General features: G+C 41.8%; 2 protein-coding genes across 2 annotated transcripts in view; both read left to right on the top strand.

The window, feature by feature from the left end:
* The first annotated feature begins 1,995 nt into the window (after positions 1–1,995).
* LOC133451496 (nuclear factor 7, ovary-like) lies at positions 1,996–5,340 on the top strand. The gene has a single exon (XM_061730608.1). It carries the CDS (start codon positions 2,161–2,163, stop codon positions 3,577–3,579), a length of 1,419 nt encoding a protein of 472 aa, XP_061586592.1. The 5' UTR covers positions 1,996–2,160; the 3' UTR covers positions 3,580–5,340.
* Positions 5,341–7,722: 2,382 nt separating this feature from the next.
* The window catches only part of si:dkey-13n15.2 (uncharacterized), a 32,690-nt gene continuing 20,156 nt past the window's right edge, over positions 7,723–20,256 (top strand). The window contains exons 1-11 of the mRNA XM_061730212.1: positions 7,723–7,908; positions 8,327–8,402; positions 9,346–10,089; positions 11,470–11,552; positions 11,751–11,831; positions 12,335–12,397; positions 12,486–12,554; positions 12,668–12,760; positions 13,745–15,602; positions 18,095–18,199; positions 19,358–19,600. Of these exons, the coding sequence (XP_061586196.1) occupies positions 9,408–10,089; positions 11,470–11,552; positions 11,751–11,831; positions 12,335–12,397; positions 12,486–12,554; positions 12,668–12,760; positions 13,745–15,602; positions 18,095–18,199; positions 19,358–19,600 (3,277 nt within the window). The 5' untranslated portion in view covers positions 7,723–7,908; positions 8,327–8,402; positions 9,346–9,407. The remainder of the gene's footprint in view (positions 7,909–8,326; positions 8,403–9,345; positions 10,090–11,469; positions 11,553–11,750; positions 11,832–12,334; positions 12,398–12,485; positions 12,555–12,667; positions 12,761–13,744; positions 15,603–18,094; positions 18,200–19,357; positions 19,601–20,256) is intronic.

Here is a 20,256-nt window from a genome sequence, read left to right as displayed (position 1 = left end):
TATTGGCACATTATTACACTATTGGCTTTATTACATTTGAAATGGCCAAAATTATTACATTATTGGCAGTTATTACGTTATTGGCCGTTATTACATTTTTGGTTGTAACACACCCATAAACATACATTCAAACTTGAAAACAAACATCAGCACCATCATCAACAGACAGTCAAAGGCCTCCTGCAGATCCATTTTTTTATTTATTTTTTTAAAACAACCTAAATAAACATTCAGCACCACTATCATCTGGAAATGTCTCCCACCTACAAAAAACTATGATATCTATATATATACATTTATTTTTTTAAACTCATCTTGCACTTTATATTTATTTTATTTTTTTCTTTATTTATCCTGCACTTATATAAGGGCCAGCACCTTGCAGTGAAGCACCTGTAATTTCTTTTTTATGAAATATGAACGATGACATATAAAGAATCTTGAATATTTAGATATATTTGGTTTGGTTTGGTCTCTAACAAACAGTCTTGGTGCTACAGGTTTGGCCACACCGAGCCAGTTACTCACCTGCTCCAGAACTTTCTCCCAGAACACTAGTTTACATCCCTCTCTTTCCCAAAGCTGTGAACATTCTGAACTCATCTGCACTAATATAACTGCACTGACCACTGACCACTGCACCACCATAAACTACCTCATACTGTGCAATATTCTTTCATCCATTTATGTGCAATATTCTTTCATTCACTTATTTTTACAGTGTATATATATTTATATTGTCCGTTTCTTGTTTTGTTTTTACATAGTCTTTTACATGTGTGCACTTTTATGGAGCTGCTGCTTAATCTCATTATACTATAATGACAATAAAGGCTTTCTATTCTATTCTGCTTTCTATTCAAATCACATGTTAGAATGTCCCTATTTCACTCCGACACTTCCAACATAAATTATTTTCTATTGAGCCCATTTATGGAGTTTTGAAGGAGTGAAATAAAATCTATGACTTGTACTGAATAAATGTCCCCTTGGCCTCTCATGTGTATTTTGATGAGATATTTAAACAATCCTCCTCCCTCAGATCACACTCTAGGTCTTTCTGCCAAATGATCCTCAGATTTGTACACATATCTTGTCATAAACCATTAAACGTCTTGTAGAACAGGGCTGCTCTGTGTGTTATACCTGGCAGGTCCAAAACCCCCATCAGTGTGTTCTTGTTGGGACTAAATTCAACCTTTGTGATACAGTCTGTTATTTGTAAATATTTCAAAAAATTACCTTTGTATTCCAGATTATATTTTTGTATAATGTCGGCAAATGACATGAACACTCCCATCCCTCTTACATGCCATTGATTCCTATTAATAGATTTCTTCCCAATGGCTGGGTTAACCCATAGAGAGGCGTAAGGTTGTCTTAAAAATACGATATAGCACACATCTTATGAGTTTCTCTCCGGACTGCTTTAGAAAAGGACAGCACTGGGTTTTGAAAAATAACCATGTCCAGAAGTTGTTGAACCATGTGACAGGATATCCAGAGGTTCAAATGGGCGGGTTAGTTCACGTTCAATTTCGATCCAGCTCAGCTCATGATCTATCCCCTTCCAATGTTTTATCAATCTAATCAACATTTAAAATGATAGATTATACAATTTGACACTAGGTAGACCAGGTATTGTTATTCTTCATGGAGCAGTCCAGGACAAAGATGACCCCGTCTCCTCCTGTCTCTGAGCCACCAGCAGACCAGAGGTGGCACTCAAGTGATAAACACACACCAACAATAAATCAGTTTAAAGGCCTAAATATTATTAAACGGATAAACTACTGAGGGATGTAATGTTTATTTATATCTGTTTTGACAGTCCTGCAAGGAAAGCTTGAAATAATCCCTGATTTTGAATATTTTATCGTAAAAAACGTGACTCCGGCGCCATCTGCTGGTCATTACTGTTCATTACTGGTCTGCTGGTTTTTTTTTTTTTTTTCTGGTCTGCTGTGTTTCCTACAGGTGATATTTCACCTGTGACGAAGGTGAAAGAAAACGAAACTATGCTTGACTGTGTTTACTGAGCTCGACGCCATTACAGACGGGAACTTTTCCTCTGGAAAACACATATTTGAAGGAATTTCAGTGGACAGGTGAAGAAACTATAAGTTGGTGAGTCCTGTTACTGAAAAGCTTTAAGCAGAAATGGCTGAAGAAATCTCTCACGTTAAAAGTTACCTGAGCTGCTATGTTTGTTCAGAGACGTTCAGGGATCCTGTCACTCTGAGTTGTTTGCATAACTTTTGTTCGAGCTGTCTGCGACAGATCTGGGACCAAATTGGAAACAAAAACTGTCCCATTTGTAAAAGAAGATCATCAAAGGATTCCCCTCCATTGAATCTATCACTAAAGGAATTTGCTGACTCTTTTGTTGAAAGACTCAAATGTGGATCGTCTGACGCAGAAGGGGGGGAACAGCAAACACCCGTGCTTTGTAGAGAACATGGAGAAGAGCCTAAACTGTTCTGCAGAGACGAACAGAGAGCTGTGTGTCCTGGATGTGACGTTTCTCTGCACCAGAACCACAAAGTGGTTCCTGTAGAAGAAGCAGTCAGTGAGCTGAAGGAGCAGCTGAAATCTGACTTAAAGTCTCTGCAGGACAAGAGGGACAAATACAAACAAGTGGAGGAAATATATAAAGATGTGGTTCAACACTCCAAGAAGCAGCTGTCGTCCACAGAGAAGCAGATCAGAGCAGAGTTCAACAAACTCCAGCAGTTCCTGAAAGAGGAAGAGGAGTCCAGACTGGCAGCTCTGAGGGAGGAAGAGGAGCAGAAGGGGAGGAGAATCAGCAGGGAGAGGAAGAGGATCCAGGAGCAGATCTCCTCTCTGTCAGACAGCATCTCTGCTGTTGAAGAAGACCTGCAGAAAGACAACATGATGTTCCTCAGCAGGTATAAACCCACTCAGGACAGAGCCAGAGACCAGTGCTCAGTGTCAGATCCACAGCTGCTCTCAGGAGCTCTGATAGATGAGGCCAAACACCTGGGCAACCTGGCCTTCAGAGTCTGGGAGAAGATGAGGGACAAGGTCCACTTCAGTCCTGTTATTCTGGACCCAAACACTGCAGACCCCCGTCTCCATCTGTCTGCTGATCTGACCAGTTTGAGTTATGGAGCTACAAAGCAGCAGCTTCCTGATAATCCAGAGAGAAACGTCAACTACGTCTGCGCTTTTGGTTCTGAGAGTTTCACCTCAGGGAAACACAGCTGGGAGGTGGAGGTGGGAGATCATCCCTCCTGGCTGCTGGGTTTGGTTAAAGACTCAGTTGAGAGGAAGGACGAGAGATATCCTTCACCAAGTAATGGGATCTGGTGTTTATGGCTTCACGATGGAAAATACACGAACGGTGAGGATGAGACCCGCAAGGTGAAGACGAGTCTCCAGAGGATCAGAGTCCAGCTGGACTATGATGGGGGGGAGGTTTCCTTCTACAACCCTGAAGACATGACACACATCTACACTTACAGAGACACTTTCACTGAGAAACTCTTCCCTTATTTTGGTCTCGGGAGGGCTAGAGGCGCAAAAACGTCTGAAATCAAAGTCTCAACCTGCGTTTAGAAACTCATTGATGGATTTTTTTCACTTGAATGGGTTATTCTTTTGTTCACGTATGCTAGTTGTGTGTTTAATATATACGTAGGAGATAAAATGTTTTGTTTTTTTTTCCTTTAAGAGAAACAGATTTGTTCACGTAAAAAAAAAAGGTGGAGATAAAGACGTGATGATTTAAGTTTTACCCATTAAGATAAATTAAGCAACGGATGAAAAATGGCCTTTTGGTTAATTCTGGCGCATTTACAGAAATGTTAATTAATGCGCATTGTTGCTACCAAATAGATTAAAAAGATAAAAAATGAATTATTGGTTTTGTAGAAATCATTGATTCTGTCTCTAAGAAACAGTCAAATGTTAAAAATGCAATCTGGGGATCAACTTTATTTTCTGGAATTAATATCTTCTTATTTAAAGACAATAGATCACAATATGTAAAGATGTATGCTAACACTTCGGTGCACCAGTTCAGCCCCATGGCTACACGTGCTGGTAATTAAGTTTATATTTTAATGTTTTCCCAACACGGATGTTTAAATTTTTATGCATTTGACAAAAAATGAAAATGAAGTGTCAACTTGTCTAAACTGCATATTTCAGGCCTCACAGACATTTGGATCAGGGCTCAGAAGAATATTTCAGAGTAGTCCAGTGTTTTTTTCTTAGCCACTAGGGTCACATTATTTGTTTTATCCTATAAATAGGAAATTTAGATTATATTATTTTTCTCTTGTGTACAAATTTATATATGAATATATATTACGACGGTGAGCTGATACTGGTGAATATGTATATGTTGTTTGGGATTGTTCTTTTGTAAATACTGTTTACCGATCACTTTTGTGGTAATTGTCTGAAATAAATTCCATTCATTCATTCATTCATTCATTCATTCATTCATTCATTCATTCATTCATTCATTCATTCATTCATTCATTCATTCATTCATTCATTCATTCATCCTTACAAGGGGTACCAATCGTCTAAACAATTGTTTTAATGATTCTATTGAGCCACAATTCAAAAGTAATGTCAATTTGCACCCAATTATTATTATTACTTTTGTAAAGTTATCAATAGTGCTGATCTCATAATATGCATACATGCAACTGTCTCTATAACTGTACAACTAAATACGGAAGTAGATATAATAAAAACAATAAAAAACAATGTCCCCCCCAGTATTAATGAAGTATGTGTATATATTAAATCTAAATCTAAAATCTCTTTATTTCCTATTTTATTTCAACATGTAAATGCTCCTGTAAAAATTCAAATTTAGTTTGTCATTTTAATTATGGACTGTTTAATCTATTTTATTACTTGTATTTTGCACCGTGGGTCAGAGAGGACTGTAATGTAATTTGTGCAGTATGTCTATACAACATATCTGACAATAAAACTTGAAACTTGAATCAGATCCACACTTTGCACTTACTGCACTTCTGTTTAGGTGATAATTACATTTTCTTACATTGTACCTGTTATATGTATAATGACAATAATGTTGAATCTAAATCTAAATCTTATTTTTCACAATTGTAATAGCCATTAGTGTTAGGTTTGAATGAATTATGTTTGGATATGTTTTGTTTTGGGTTAGCTTCCTACCACTTCGGGGAGTGGTGGCACTGAAGGTCAAAGGTTATATAATTAAGTTGATGAATGAACTCAGGTGTTGCTGAGTAGGAAGCAAACAGTTTTTTGCCCATGTGGTATTGTTGTAAATGAAAAGGAAAGATTTGTATGTTTTTTGGAGTAAAGAATTGAAATGCAGAACTGGACAGCGTGGACACATTTTGTTAAATTGGAAACAAAGTAACGGACAATTAGGTCTGCAGAGAGGATAATTGGGACATGTTTATGATATAACTTTGAATATTAATCTTATGTTTATTGCTTTATATGTGTTAACTGAAGCTGCTGAGAAACAGAAGCTGCAGTTTCACATCACCGCAGAGGAATGTGGGAGTAGCGCACATCCTCTTATCAAGCATTAGTGTGTGTGTGTGTGTGTGTGTGTGTGTGTGTGTGTGTGTGTGTGTGTGTGTGTGTGTGTGTGTGTGTGTGTGTGTGTGTGTGTGTGTGTGTGTGTGTGTGTGTGTGTGTGTGTGAGAAAGCGTTCTTTCAAGCAGGGAAGCAACAGTCAAGTGCCAGCGGAAGGGGAGGCCTGACTGCATCTTGGACTGAAGATATTAATTGACTGCTAGTATTCTTCTATTGTGAGCTAATCATTTCCCACTTTGCATGAACAGCCTTAACCCCCACCCTTATGCTTCTCGTGCCCGTGTAACCAGGGCGTTCCCAAATTAATAAAAAGAGGAGACGAGACAAAGACGGACAGACGTTTGGAAGATTGGGACTGTACGTCCTTTGACCTCTCTCCTCGCGAGTTTTTTAACCTGAACTGATGTCTCTGTCTTTTGTTAATATCCAGCAGATTGCTGAGGTCTGGACCTGACAACTAATCTCCCATCTATCCAGGACCTGTACCTGTCCAGGACCAGGAAACGGGCAGGTAGCATCTCTGCAGACCCCCTCTGGAACTCCTCCCCTCTGGATGGTGCTACAGAGCACTGTACGCCAAAACCTCCAGACACAGACAGTTTCTTCCCCCAAGCCGTTGCTCTGATGAACTCTCATCACTCATAGAGTCTCAGAGTAATCAATCACTGTGCAATAATAATAATAATGATAACCACAATCATATGCTGTAACAATGCACCTTTCAATAACCATGTCTACCTCGTAATGCTGCACCTTTCACTTTAAAAAAAAATTGTATATATGTTAATAAGAGCCATTTGTCTATTTACTGTACGGTGACCGAAATAACCGAGTCAAATTCCCTTTCTAAAACACTAAAACAATACTGAATAAAAATAAATTTCAACTTGAAGACCTGTTAATAGGTAGAATCGTCATGGGGCGCAAGAGACACCTTTTATGATAGTAGTGTTGCATCCGTTGTTTTTTATTCTGTTGTGTGTTGGAGAGGGGGGAGCTCAGAAAGGAACCAGAAAAAAATGTATAAGCTGATCAAAAAAGCTAGTTCTGTCCTGGCAGGCCCTCTCGAGTCTGTTGAGCAGGTGGGTGAGAGGAGAATGTTGCAGAAACCGACATCTATAATGGACAAATCCTCCCATCCCCTGCATGTGACGGTGAGCGCCCTGATAAGCTCCCACAGTCTTTTATCCCAATGGAAGTCAGACTTTTTAACAGTTTCATGTAGTTTTTACTGTTGTTGCTGTTGCTGTCATTATCTAGTGACAGTCGTATGACATTAGAAACCACTGCACTTTTACTGTTTTTATATCCCTTTTTTTACTGAGTGTTTTTTTTATCCAGCAAGCAGAGTACAGTCTTTGAATGTTGTTTTTTTTTGGTATATTTTTTTTATTGAACTTTTAACATTACAGGACAGCACAGAGAATAAACATAAAACAAAATATAGCAATATATGAAAATAATAATAATATGAAGCATATCATTTTATATGTACTTACATACAAGTCCCGGCATACGCGTTCATATACATATAGCCTAGATCTGCATGCATACACATAAGCTCAACTACACAGGCACTCGCACTAACATCCGTGTACCTGTACCTAGATATTCATAAGTAAAAAAAAAAAAAAAAAAAAGGGGAAGTAATAATAATAATAATAATAATAATAATAATAATAATAATAATAATAATAAAACAAGGTGGTGATACAGTACAACTTTACCCAATCATGTTTCTAGGAAGTTAATCCAGGCTTGCCATTTTTGTAAGAATCTCTGTGGGTTACCTCTTACATTATAAGTGATCTTTTCTAAGGGCATACAGTAGTTAAGTTCATTTATCCAGTGAGAGTGATTAGGGGTTCCTCAGCTATCCATTTCGACAGAATACACTTTTTTGCTGCCGTCATGCTTTGAATGTTTTTTAAGTAATTTATTTATTATTCGTCTGTCCTGTTTTTTTTCCTGTTCTGATTCGTGCTGCAAATGAATAAAGTCTACCTACCCAGGAGTAACACGTTGTTGTAGTTCCCCCTCTGTCCGCTAGGTGGTGGTCGAGCCTCGCTCAGCAGTCACAACTCAGTCACCAACCAAACCTGAAGAAGAGCTGGTTTGAGACCCTCTCAGGTATGGCTCTGCTGCTGTAGCTGTTTGTTTTTTTAATTAAGTAATTTAATATGCATGCATATTTTACGTGCATTTTAAAATTAACTTATATTGCAGTCGTTTTAGAGTTCCTTCCAGCCAACTAGTAATGCTGGGACCTATTAGGAGACCGTGCTAACCAGTGGAGCTAGTGAGCTAAAGAAAACCCCAATAAACCAGGTTATTATTATTATTTTAATCCTTGTTTCACTGAAAAACTCTGCATTTTACTTGGAGATATTCATATTTAACATCCTAAATCCCCAGTTCTTGCATTTTTATTGCTATATACGTTTAACATCATTATTTTCGACGGCCCAAGACGTAACGTCAACTATAGGAATATGTATCTGTATTAAGGATAAAACAGTTACATTCTTTAAAGTTAATTCGACTGGTGAAGGTACGAATTCTGAAATGTTATTTTAAGAGGTCGTTGAGCGAAACTGTTGAAATTGTATTTGATTTTTGAGTGTTTGCATAGTTTCAGGCACTGATGCTGCAAAACCTTGAGGTGAAGTTACCTGGAAAACCATCGTTGTCCTGCAAGAAAATAGTATAACTTCTATTTTCATTGTCATTTGTTGTCGTTAAACAGGGTTGCCAGATCTCGCGAGAAAAAAAGGAAGCAAGCGCGAAGAAAAAGTTCATGCAATTCTGTTATTCACCTGAATGTATGTATTTATTTATTTATTAGGACTATTAATGAACAAAAATGACAAGCAACATACAGGCTTTTAACTTAAATACTCTTCAATAGTTTACACTTTTTCATTACAGTCAAGTCAGGTTGATGCCATGTGGAGTTTTAAACACAGGACAAAGGAGAAGTGGCAAATATACCAAAAACATGCAACTTCTGATATTTTAAACCAATTTACAGAAAAAACAAGCCCAATCCCTTTTTTATTTATATATATATATATATATATATATATATATATATATATATATATATATATATATATATATATATATATATATATATATATATATATATATATATATATATATATGTGTGTGTGTGTGTGTGTATATAAAGGGAAAGTAGCAACTCTGAAGCTGATCCTTTAGGATACCAGCAGTACCTGTATCAAGCTGCTGTTTTGGATTTTGTATCTCATTTAGAAATGTGTAGTTCGCCCCTAGATGAGCCTTTACCGTCCTCCACTGGTGGTAGGATGCTTTTTCTGTGCCTTTCTTGGGCCAAAAACTCAAAATATTTACCCTGAAATGACTGTTTGTTTGAGGTCAGAGCTAGATTGAATTGAATTGAAAGTGAACTCACTGATACTCGCTGAATGTGACAAAAAAAATGTTATGTTTTAGAAATGCAGCAGAATTTATTACCCTGCCTATAATAAAGGAACTGAAACGTAAATATGGACGGTAATTGTGTCTTTGATAAAACATCAGAACTGGTGATACCTACAACCTTTGCAGGGGAGTTTATTTTTAAAACTATTTGAAGTTGGTAGCTTCTCAAATAAATGCTCTCAAGCATTAAATAAGTCTCCTGTTTTAACAGCTGTTTATAGTTTTAATAGTTTGTAGCTCTGCCTCAACAAGGTCTAAGATGTCCTGCGATCTTTAATCTTTACCGTTTCCCTCTGCTAGGACGGGTCTCCAAGCAAACGTAAACAAAGACTATAAGCAGCGGACGTTGATGGTTATGGAAAATGATGGACAACTCGACGGCAAATGAGAACCACATATCCTGTCAGCCGTGGGCCGGCCAGAGTGGCTGGCCCACACCTTCGTCTCAGGGACTCCTCGTGAACCCGCACGCCAACGCTCAGCATCTCAGCCTGGGCTCGTCCTCCGATCACAGGCCGCTGTACAACCACCTGCAGGCGTCCAATCAGAGCATCAGCAATCTGAGCGGTTTCCCTCCCAGAAGCAGCAGCCATCATGCTGCCCTGGACAAAGCACCTCACATCAACAGCATCCCATCGTCCAACTCTCTGTTTGACAGCACCGCCATCCAGGATGCCTCTCACCTGCTCTCCTTCGCCCAGCAAAACCCCCACACCTCATCCATGCTGATAGCTGGAAACCAGGTTGAAGTCACGCCCCAACCCCCACTCCCCCAGCAAAACCAGGGCCCGCCGCCATGCAGGCCGCCGTATTTAGACCGTCTCTCGTCCCACAACCCCCACAAAGCATTGTTCCAGACTCAGTTACCAAATCAGCGTTTATCAGATGGACTTCAGGATCTGTCCATCTGCCTTTCATCGTGCAGACATGCTGCGTTCGGGGGACAAGGTGTGGACTCGACCGCCATGGCGGGATACGGTCACAGCTTTTCCTCCTCCACATCCCAGGAGCCGCCTCAGTGGGGCCCCTCGTTACACAGCAGGGGTAAGATATGTTTCATTACCTCTGTGTTACACTGTCACGTATTTCATCTGTCATCAACAAGCGGTTTGGTTCAACATTCTGATTTTCAACTTTTAAGCATTTTAATTGCTAACTGAGGAATCCTTGTTGTCTCAATTAAACAACAGCAGCATCTTAGCCAGTTACCTGCACCCCTCAACTGGCGCTCCCTAAAGGCAGACCCCTATCTCTAATGACACTTATCCACTAGCACCTACTCGGCTCTACTCATCTCAGCTCGGCTCGACTCAACTTGGCCTGGTTTCTTTTCCATAACAATTCAGCACCTGGAGCAGAAGTAGGCAGGTTGGAGTGAAGCTGCTGTGACATATTTGATTGTGTGATCTAAACGAAGAAGACAACAATACTAAAGATGTAGAACATGGAGGAGATTATATATATGTGCTGCTGGGTCTGTGGCTTGTGTTCGATATCAAGTTAAAAAATGAGAGTAAGAGAAGCTTCAAGCGGCGAGACTTTTTAATTTTTATTAGTTTGTCTCGGCGCAGCTGAAAAGTCTGTTGGGAGCCGCGAGCAGCTATGAAGTGACAGAGCTCCTGGTAGATCTCGTCGTTCCTTATTGCCCGTCTTCATCCCTTTTTTAATTCTCTCCTCAGCCACCAGGTTTATGAACATCTGCACCACAGACTTTTGCGCTGCCGTTGCTGGTCGAATAAAATGAACAAGAAGCCGCCGTCAGAGTCGCTCTTTCGCTGATGTCACATCCTGACTCAGACGACTGACTCCCAACCCCCCGACCAATCAGTGGCCTTTAGTGTGATGACGTCAGATACAGCCGACTCAGCCGCTTAGAACCTCGGCAGATTAGTTACAGAAAAAGTATCTACTCAGCACATTAGAACCCTAGTGGGAAAGCACCAGACCGAGCCGGGCTGAGTAGGTACGAGTGGAAAAGTGACATAAGAGAGTCCACCTATCTTGTGGAGGAAACTAATTTCAGCCCCTTGTATCTGTGATCTCATTCTTTCAGTCACTACCCATAATTCATAATTGGGGGGCGGGTTTGAATGTAGATCAGCAAAAAACCTCCCATTACTAAAGATGCTTCACCGTTCCACCTGCCCATCTCTTCGATGCTACTCCCCCATCTGAAGTGAAAATAACTAGGTACATGACTGTATTGTTGCTTTTTACTTGTGTGAGGCAGTGATACACTAAACCCTGCTGAACCTCCTGGAGCAAGAACATCGTGTTATTGTACTACTCAGGATGGCTTTTAATACCAGGTTTAAACAAGGCCGGAGGCTCGTTAGAGGAACTACGACTCCAGGCGGTGTTGAAATTCAGAAAATATCACTGAATTAAATGTTCTAATTTGTTGTTTTTTTCTAAAATTTGCAGCAGCTGTAAACGAGCCTGTCCTAAATGCAGGCGTTCATACTAACGACGGCGCGTCAGAAAACGGGGGAACCGTCACCAAGGTGGTGAGGGAATTAACATTTCTCACAGGAGCACATTTTGGTTATTTGGTGATTATTTTAGGACTTTTGTTGTGAAGGAAGTGTGTTTTTGTTGCTGCTTGATTGTTCAAAGAAGTGTCCAGTCAGATTCTCAGAGCTGTGGATCTTCCTCGGACGTCTTTACCCTGATAATATTACAACCACCTACTTTCCTGCTTTCAGACGGACAATGAAAAGCTCCGATCCGTCATCATACAACAGCGCGCTCACCTTCTTCAGCAACTGGAGAACATGAATAAACTTGTAAGTGTGATTAAACCTTGATTGTCATTTGGAGCGGTTTATTGTTGCGTTCATACGGTTGTTGTGATGTCACATATTTGATGCATACCTGTCTGAGACCTCTGCACCACCTCAGAATTAAACAATTAAACAAATTAAATACATGGAAAAATGCATTAAATAACCCAATTTATTCACAAAGAAAAAAAAAAGAAAACTTTTTATGGAAAAATTGGGGGGCGTTTTCAATGTAATCATACAATACACACTTATAATTAGAAAAAATATATACTTTCAGTGTATTTTTTCATATATAAGACATCAAGGGGTTAAATGTTGTTTTTTTGAGATGTACATGCATTAACAAGCATTAACTCATACCTGTACCGGAAAGCTACACATACCTGTAAATGCACTCTAATACGTTAATAATAATAATAATAGTGACAGTAAACACATCTGACGCAGAACAACCTTAGTGCTTGTTTTGGATAATATGTGTAATCCATTCGTCTCCCTCTCAGCTGGAGTCGTTGCCTCCAGATAACAACAGTGACGGGCCGTCGCCGCCAGATACACCTGCTCAGGTAGATCGAGTCGTGCGCTCTGTCTTGTCTCTTCTTGCTAATATTAAAAAGGCGAGGCTATAATCTTCATCAAACCTCTCCGTCCAAGGACGACTCGCCACCCTGCCAGGGGACCGAGTCCACCGATGCCCCGCAAGCTCAGCTGTCTCCAGAGGAGGTGACACATGATTAGAAAAGTGGCTGCAACTCATATTTGTACGCTTTAAAGTTGTTGATAACCTCTAATACGGTTTTTCTCGTGATGTTTTTTTTTCCTTTTTTTTCTTTCAGTCGCATCATTCAGATTGTTCGTTTCCTTCGGCGTATGGCGAACTGCGTTCGATGTGTGACACATCGGAGCCGAGGTCGGCTGCTGACTCACCGGTAGGTAATGGTTTATAACCTTTCATTTGTGTGTGTGTGTGTGTGTGTGTGTGTGTGTGTGTGTGTGTGTGTGTGTGTGTGTGTGTGTGTGTGTGTGTGTGTGTGTGTGTGTGTGTGTGTGTGTGTGTGTGTGTGTGTGCGCGCGCGCGCGCAATCATATTAATAATAATAATGAATCATATTCTGGGCTGTAGGGCTGTAACTAACGGCTATTTTTGTAGTCGGATTATCGATTATTGAAACGATTAATCAACTAATCTGATTAATTATGACTTGCACTATATATATATATATATATATATATATATATATATATACAAAGTTAGGTCGAATTAAAACCCTTTTATGACCATCTTGTGGCCAACAGAATTAGTCGGAGTATTTCTCATAATTATAACTCGATGAGATACATAAAACAATTAAAAAAGTACCACGAGTCGCTGAGCGACCGGCAGCTTTGAGTTATGACAGTTTCGGTCTGAGATATTGACGTGAACCTAGAGCTCTGCGTTAACGGCATCAGCCTCTAACCTGCAGCTGCATCTTCTGGATCTGATTCCCTGCGGGCCGCAACTGGGATTGAGGACGTGACGTCACCCAGCAGAACTAAACCAGAGGAAACTACTGAACACATGGAGATTAAGGATCTTTGTTAGAATATTTCGTCTCGTTTTGGTCAACGAAAATAAAGACAAATTTTTGCGGAGTTTTTATTTTGTAATCTACATTTTAGTCTGGTTTTTATTATATATTCAATTATCATCATCGTCACATGACCAGAATTTTCGTTGCGTTGCGTCTCGTTTTCCTCAGGTGATAAAGGTTCGTTGACGACAATATTTAGTCATAATTTTCATTGACGAAAAGCAACTTCTTGTGCAGCTGTGTCAGGTCCGGGTCTCAAGCTGTGCCGTGTGCACCCCTCGGTTCCTCTACCTCCTACTGAACACATCTCTGTTTGTGTCCTTGGGTGTCTTTATCCAGAAAAGGGAAAACCAGAGTGGTGACGAAGATCCCGATTACAAGCCTGAGAGTGATGACGACGGCGCCTCAGCTGCTGACTCTGACTCTACCTGTCCCAGCGAATCCTTGAGCCCTGGGAATGCAACGCCACCTCTCACGGAGATAAAACAGGAACATTCGGAGGATTCGTCGTGTGACGAGACGGGTGAAAGTCCTCCCAAAAAGACCCAGGAAACAAAAAGCAAAAAGCTCTTTGAGACGGTCGTGATGCCGTCATCAAGCACGAAGGAGCGCCGCGTTTACGACAAGAAGAACTACTGCTTGTTCTGCTCCAAGCCTGTGTTCAAAATCGCGCGGCACATGGAGGCGGTCCACAGCGACCGGGAAGAGGTCGCCGTCGCCTTCCAACATCCCTTATTATCCCCCGAGAGGCAGAAGATCTGGAATAACCTGAAGAAAGAGGGGAACTTTGCTCATAATAAAAAGGTCTGGAAAACTGGCGAGGGGCAGCTCGTATTTCAGAAGAGACCCAGGCTGCCCATGAAGGTGAAGGACTACGTGCACTGCGAGTACTGCCACGGCCTCTACGTGAACAAGGCGTTATTCAGGCACATGAAGATGTGCTCGGAGCGGTCGCCGGAGGACGAGGAGCCCCACTTAAGGAAGAAGCGAATGGTGTCCCGCTGTGCGCTGTTGGCCGTGAACTGCGAGGCCCTCGGCATCAGCGCGGACATCAAGAACATCCTCGGCGACATGGTGTACGACGACGTGACTCGCAGCATCATGGACGACAGGATCATCCTGCAGTTCGCCGAGCAGATGTTCAACGAGTACGACCGCGACATGAAGAAGAGCCACTACATCCGGCAGAACCTTCGGCAGATCGCCAGGCTGGTGCTGGAGGCCCAGGCGGGGAGTCCGCTGCAGAGTCTGCAGGACTTCTTCCACCCGTCCAACTTCAAGCACGTGGTGGCGACGGTGAAGGGCGTGTCAGGCTACGACGCCGAGACGAAAACCTTCAGTCGCCCGTCTCTCGCTATCAAGCTCGGCTACAACCTGCAGAAGATCTGCAAGATCGTGGAGGGCAACGCCGCCGAGTCCGGCGACGCCGCCGCAACGGAGTCGGCCCGCAGCTTCCTCTCCATGTATCGCCTGAGGTGGAACAAGCTCATCTCCGTACGCGCTCTGAGGAACCTCAGGGAAGTGAAGCAGAAACGAAACGGGCAGGTTCCCTTAGCCGAGGACGTGAAGCGTCTCCACTTCCACATGGAGAACGTGCTCCAGCTGGCCGAGCGCCGGCTCCGAGAGAAGCGGTCCACGGAGAATTACGCCGAGCTGGCCCGGGTGCTGCTGGCTCGGACCATCTTCTTCAACCGCAGGAAGACCAGTGAGGTCACCAGCATCCCCATCACGGCCTTCGCGGCGCGGAGGAAGGCGGGCGCGCTGGACGAGGTGGGCATATCCGTGTCCAAACTGGAGCGGACGCTGTGCGGGTTCTTCACCCGGATCGTGGTCAGAGGGGCTTGTGGGAAGAGCGTCCCCGTGCTGCTGAAGCCCTCCTTCGAGTCGGCCATGGAGCTCCTGATCGACGCCCGCGAGGCGTGCGGCGTCTCCGGCCAGAACCCGTACGTGTTCGGGCGGCCGTCGGCACTGTCCGCCTACAGCGGGTCGGAGTCCATCCAGAAGTACGTCAAGGAGTGCGGCGCCAAGAACCCGGCGGCGCTGAAGTCGCAGCAGATCAAGAGGCACTTTGCCACCCTGCTGCAGCTGATCAACCTGGACAAAGACGAGGCCCGGCGGATATTTGGGCCCGATAACCAGATCCAGATGCTGCAGCAGAACGACGGCACGACGTGTGACGCCGACGTAGAGTCTGGAGGTAATATGTGATTGTAGGTAGGGATGCACAATATGTGTTTTTTCAAGCCGATACTGATAACTCCCTGCTTCTTAAGACCGATAACCGATAACGTATTCATATTTATTAATTTTTTTAATTTAGATTCACCTGTAGTTTGTGCACACCTGGAGACAAAAGAGATGGAAAAAAGACTGGATTTAACAAATTGCACCTGTAGATTTGTCTAAGCCAAATATCATGACATCACTACCATTAACAAAACAAAAACCAAGAACCGTTCTGTTTCTAGAAATGCACATTTATTTGTTTTCAAACACACAAACTTCATCTTTCCTAAATTAACTCAACTCCATACCACTATACGGGCTCCAAGTGGTTTACTAGCCGACAAAAACCCTTATCTTCAATGATGGTAAATGGCTGGTCGTCCAGCGCCATCGTTTCCATGATGAGGTCGCAGATCGCTTTAGTCCACTTTAGCTCAAACACAGCACTCGCAAACTGTGCAATCTTTACTGGAACTTTTATTATCGGATATCGGAGCTATTTTTAATATCTGATTTATTGATATGACGTCATAATTCCTTATATCGGCACGATAAATATCGGATCGATATTTGTCGTGCAGCCTTAATTTTTAAAAGTGTTAGTGCTCACTCACGGTAAATGTTTGCACGGGTCCAGGAGGATTTGGACGGAGAGAGTTTTATGATTTTACCTTGGAACTCAAGCAGAACGATATAGATGAGATTCTAGTGTTGACTTTCAGGTTTGAGAGAGACGTCGTCATCGAATATGCCATCAGGAGCTCTTTTAACCCTCTAGGGTCTACGGACCTATGACCTGTTTACGCTGAGGTGGCAGTGAGACACAGCCATGCCGAGTCTAGAGTTAAATAATATACGGCGTGTTTGTTTTTCTGCATATTGGCGTCACGTTTGGTGCAGGAAGTGAACGATGGAACCTATTGAAGGCCAAAATGGACATAATTAAGAATAAATGTTGTTTTTCCTTTTCCTTGTACATGCATTTGTTGTTTTTACATTCCCTTGTCCCCTCTTTTTACTTTACCGTATGCATTTCAGTCTTTGTTTTGGCACGATACTGATCCTTCCAGTTTATTGACCAATAGTAGAGGAGCTGGACCAGGAAGCCCTGCCCTCCTCATTTGCATAATGAGGCAGAAATGCATCAGTTAAAGTAAAAAGAGGAGATGAAGAGTGTTAAAAAGAAGGGATGCACGTATAAGGAAAAGAAAAAACGTAATATAAACATTTCTGCTTTTATTTTTAATTATGTCAGTTCTGGTCCTCCATAGGAACCGGGTCGTTTATAGGAAAACACTGACAAGCAAAAGAAAAGAGAAAAAAAACATCACATTGCAGCGGACGGCATGTGGTTGCTGAGTAGGGGGGGGTTTAGAGACGGTGGGTAACAGCAGGGGAAACATCTGGAGGTGAACCTCTGTCTTGTGATGGACAGGAAATATTTTTCTTGTGTCAGAAAAATCATTTTTGTGGCATCTTATTTTGACACCTGAATTTTTGGGGGGAGAAATCCAAAGAAATGTGGGCATATCCTGCATTTTAGTGTAAAAAGTGTTTTATAATTTGTTGTTTGCTAGATGTGAACATAAGCTTTGGAAATGTACCATTTATATTTTTATTCTGAGCTATAAACATTAAACATGTTTACTGTTTTTCCTACTTGGATTATACATTTTTGTGGGGATTTTAGGTCCAACTTGTTAATACAGTTTGTCAATATGAAACAAATTAACAGTAAACTCACACAGGTGAGATTGTGCTGAAAAACATGACACTGAACAAGGTAAGCTAAACCATTTTTAAAGTGAAATATAGTTTAAATAAAAAATGGCCAATTATACCCAATATATTTTGCTAATTTTTTTTTTTAAGGATGTTCAGATCTTTGTTTTCCACATTTTTGGAAGAAAAAAAAAACTTTCAAAACTTCCCAAATGAAACCAATATATCAAAGTACTCATGTAGTAATAGTATTAAAAACAAAATAAGTATTTATATGCGTGAATGCAGTTACGTCATGCTGTGCAATTTACCAGGCACTAAGAGCTGTCAATCAAAGTTTTGTATTTAATTCTCTCTGGTGCCAAACCTGTCGATGAGGCAGAAGTACTCGGACAATAGCAACTTCCTTCTTTTATTTAATTTATTACCAGCATGACCTTAATTCCAGTCAGTTCTGAAACGAAAGAAACGTAAAGAAACATCTGGGCTGCTGTTTCAGCAAATTGAAAAATACCTTTTTCACCAGATCTTGAAACTTGACTGCATTTGAGCCGGTGTCAGCGGCCAGTTTAAATTGGTTTTCTGAGGCTAATTATGGTGAAGATATGGCTCCAAATGTTGAGATGAAGAGTTTTTATTCTGAGAGGCCACCGAGTATCTTGGATGAAATAAATCTCTCCTGTTCAACACGTTTACCAGTGAAGTTTGAAGCAGGTCTGACCTGCTTTATCTTGATTGCAGTGAGGATCAAGTGCGTCAAAGCTGAGGAAGACGGATCGGCAGACGACCGCGAAGATGACAAGGAGAAGACGACCTCACGCAGAGCTGACAGATCCAGACGAAAAGGCAAGCGTTTCTGCTGATCAATACCAGACCTGCTGTTTTATTTTAATCTCGTCCCCCTTCTCTTTCTTTTTTTTACATTTGGCGACCTTATAGGAGAAATAGATCGGTATTGTTTACAGTGAGCTTTCCCAGGCTTGGCGTTAAGTGGTCTTTGAGGCCTGATCCCCATCAATGTCACATCAACACAGATTTGCATTTTCCTCATATTGTTTCCCCACCGTCAGGAATCCGGGTGAGATTTTTGAGCTTCTCTGAGACGGATGAACAGGTCGTGCCGTGGTTAAATCTACGTATTACAGCCGAGAGACATTATTTCTCTTCTAAAGAAATGGCAACAGCGATGCAGGCTTTTATCACTTCCGGCTCAAAAACACTGTAATCACATTACTTCATATTCCCAATATGAAAAGCAAAATAAGATAAAATGAAAATCTTTGTAGATACAGTAATCCCTCGCTATAACGCGGTTCACCTTTCACGGTCTCGCTGCTTCACGGATTTACATAGTGCATCGTATTCTGCATTCTGATGCTAAACGGTCTCCCTGCTTCTTCACTTCCTGTATCAATAACGTTGGTCGCTTAGCAACCATGCTGAGAACGGCCAATGAGCTTCAGCAGCAGCTCAAGAACGGGACCCTTTGATGAATCGTTCATTAGAGTTCTCAGATATAATCGATGGTAGCATGTCGATTTATAAGAAGCTTTTTGCCCAGAAGAAAAAAGAGCGACAATAACTACCCATAACTATGTTCTTCTCTCGAAAAAACGCACCTGAACCACGGTCTTTAGAAGAAAAAGACGCTACAGAGCGGAGTCGGGATGCAGCGGTACAGTCAGAAGAGCAGGGAAATACGCCCAAGTCACAATTTGTCCTACTGTACTTATTGTATTTTTTTTTCATAATCCTTTTTCATTTTCTCCCGTTCAAATCTAATAAATCGGGTCGCGGTGGGGCGGTACTGATCTCCGCAATTTGAAGCCTTGTATAATAATTGTAAAAAAAAAAAGGTTGCTACTTTGTCGATTTCACCTATCACAGGTTCTTTCTGGAATGTAACCCCCACGAAAAACGAGGGATTACTGTACTTAAATTCTTTTGGGATTGAACCTGGCTTTGGTGATGGAGCTGTCTTCTTCTTCTTCCTCCTCTTTTCAGGCTTCCGACCCAATTCCAAGCTCAAATGGGACGATGCAGAGGTCCGTGCCGTAGAGAGACACCTGATGCGCTTCATCACGGAGCACAAGGTGCCTCAGAAGAAGGACTGCGTTAAGTGCCTGGAGGCCGAGCCGCGGGCCCTGAAGTCCCGCTCGTGGCAGGGTGTGAAGAACTACGTCAGAAACAGGATCACTACTCTGCAGAGACAACGACGCCTCTCCAAGGATTCATCGGAAACAAACGGTAACGGGAGGAGCCAAGGACGACTGCTCGACTCCAGCAGCCGCTGAAATATGTTTAAACAAAATGATGGTGATGTGTGCAGGAAGGGTGTGTTTAGATGGGTGTGAGGCAAGTGAGGCACTTTTTGACGTCATTCCAGTTTTTAGGTGATTTGAGTGTCTAGTCTAAGTCAAGCCTAAGAAATCTCGGTGTTGTCTTTGACAAATAAAATGTCATTACAACACCACTCCAAGCCGCTGATGAGGAACTGTTTTTACCAAATTGAGGAATATCTCTTAACTAAGAACAGTTGTTTCTAAAAATGATCTGGAGGTAGTTATCTGTGCTTTTATGTCGTCTCTACACGGACGACTGCAACAGTTTGTTTGCTAGGGGACCTATTATGCCCCTACACTCCATCTTGGCGGCTGAGGTCTTGCTCATGGTCCCTCGTACCCATTTTAAGAAGCGAGGAGATCACTCCCTCCAGGCCGTCGTACCGAGGCTCTGGAACGATCTCCTACTGTCTCTACGTTCTCTGGACTCCATAAACGCTTTTAAAAGCAAACTTGAACCCCCCTGTGTATCAGAGTTTTTAAACATCAGTAGTGAGAGGGTTGTTTTATGATCACCATGTTGATTTTATGTACTTTTATTTTTTATTATTATTCTAGGAG

Source organism: Cololabis saira, chromosome 9 (genome assembly GCF_033807715.1).
Source record: "Cololabis saira isolate AMF1-May2022 chromosome 9, fColSai1.1, whole genome shotgun sequence".
NCBI lineage: Eukaryota > Metazoa > Chordata > Actinopteri > Beloniformes > Belonidae > Cololabis > Cololabis saira.
The sequence above is the reverse complement of the archived record's forward strand: the minus strand, read 5'-3'. Positions and strand labels throughout refer to the sequence as shown.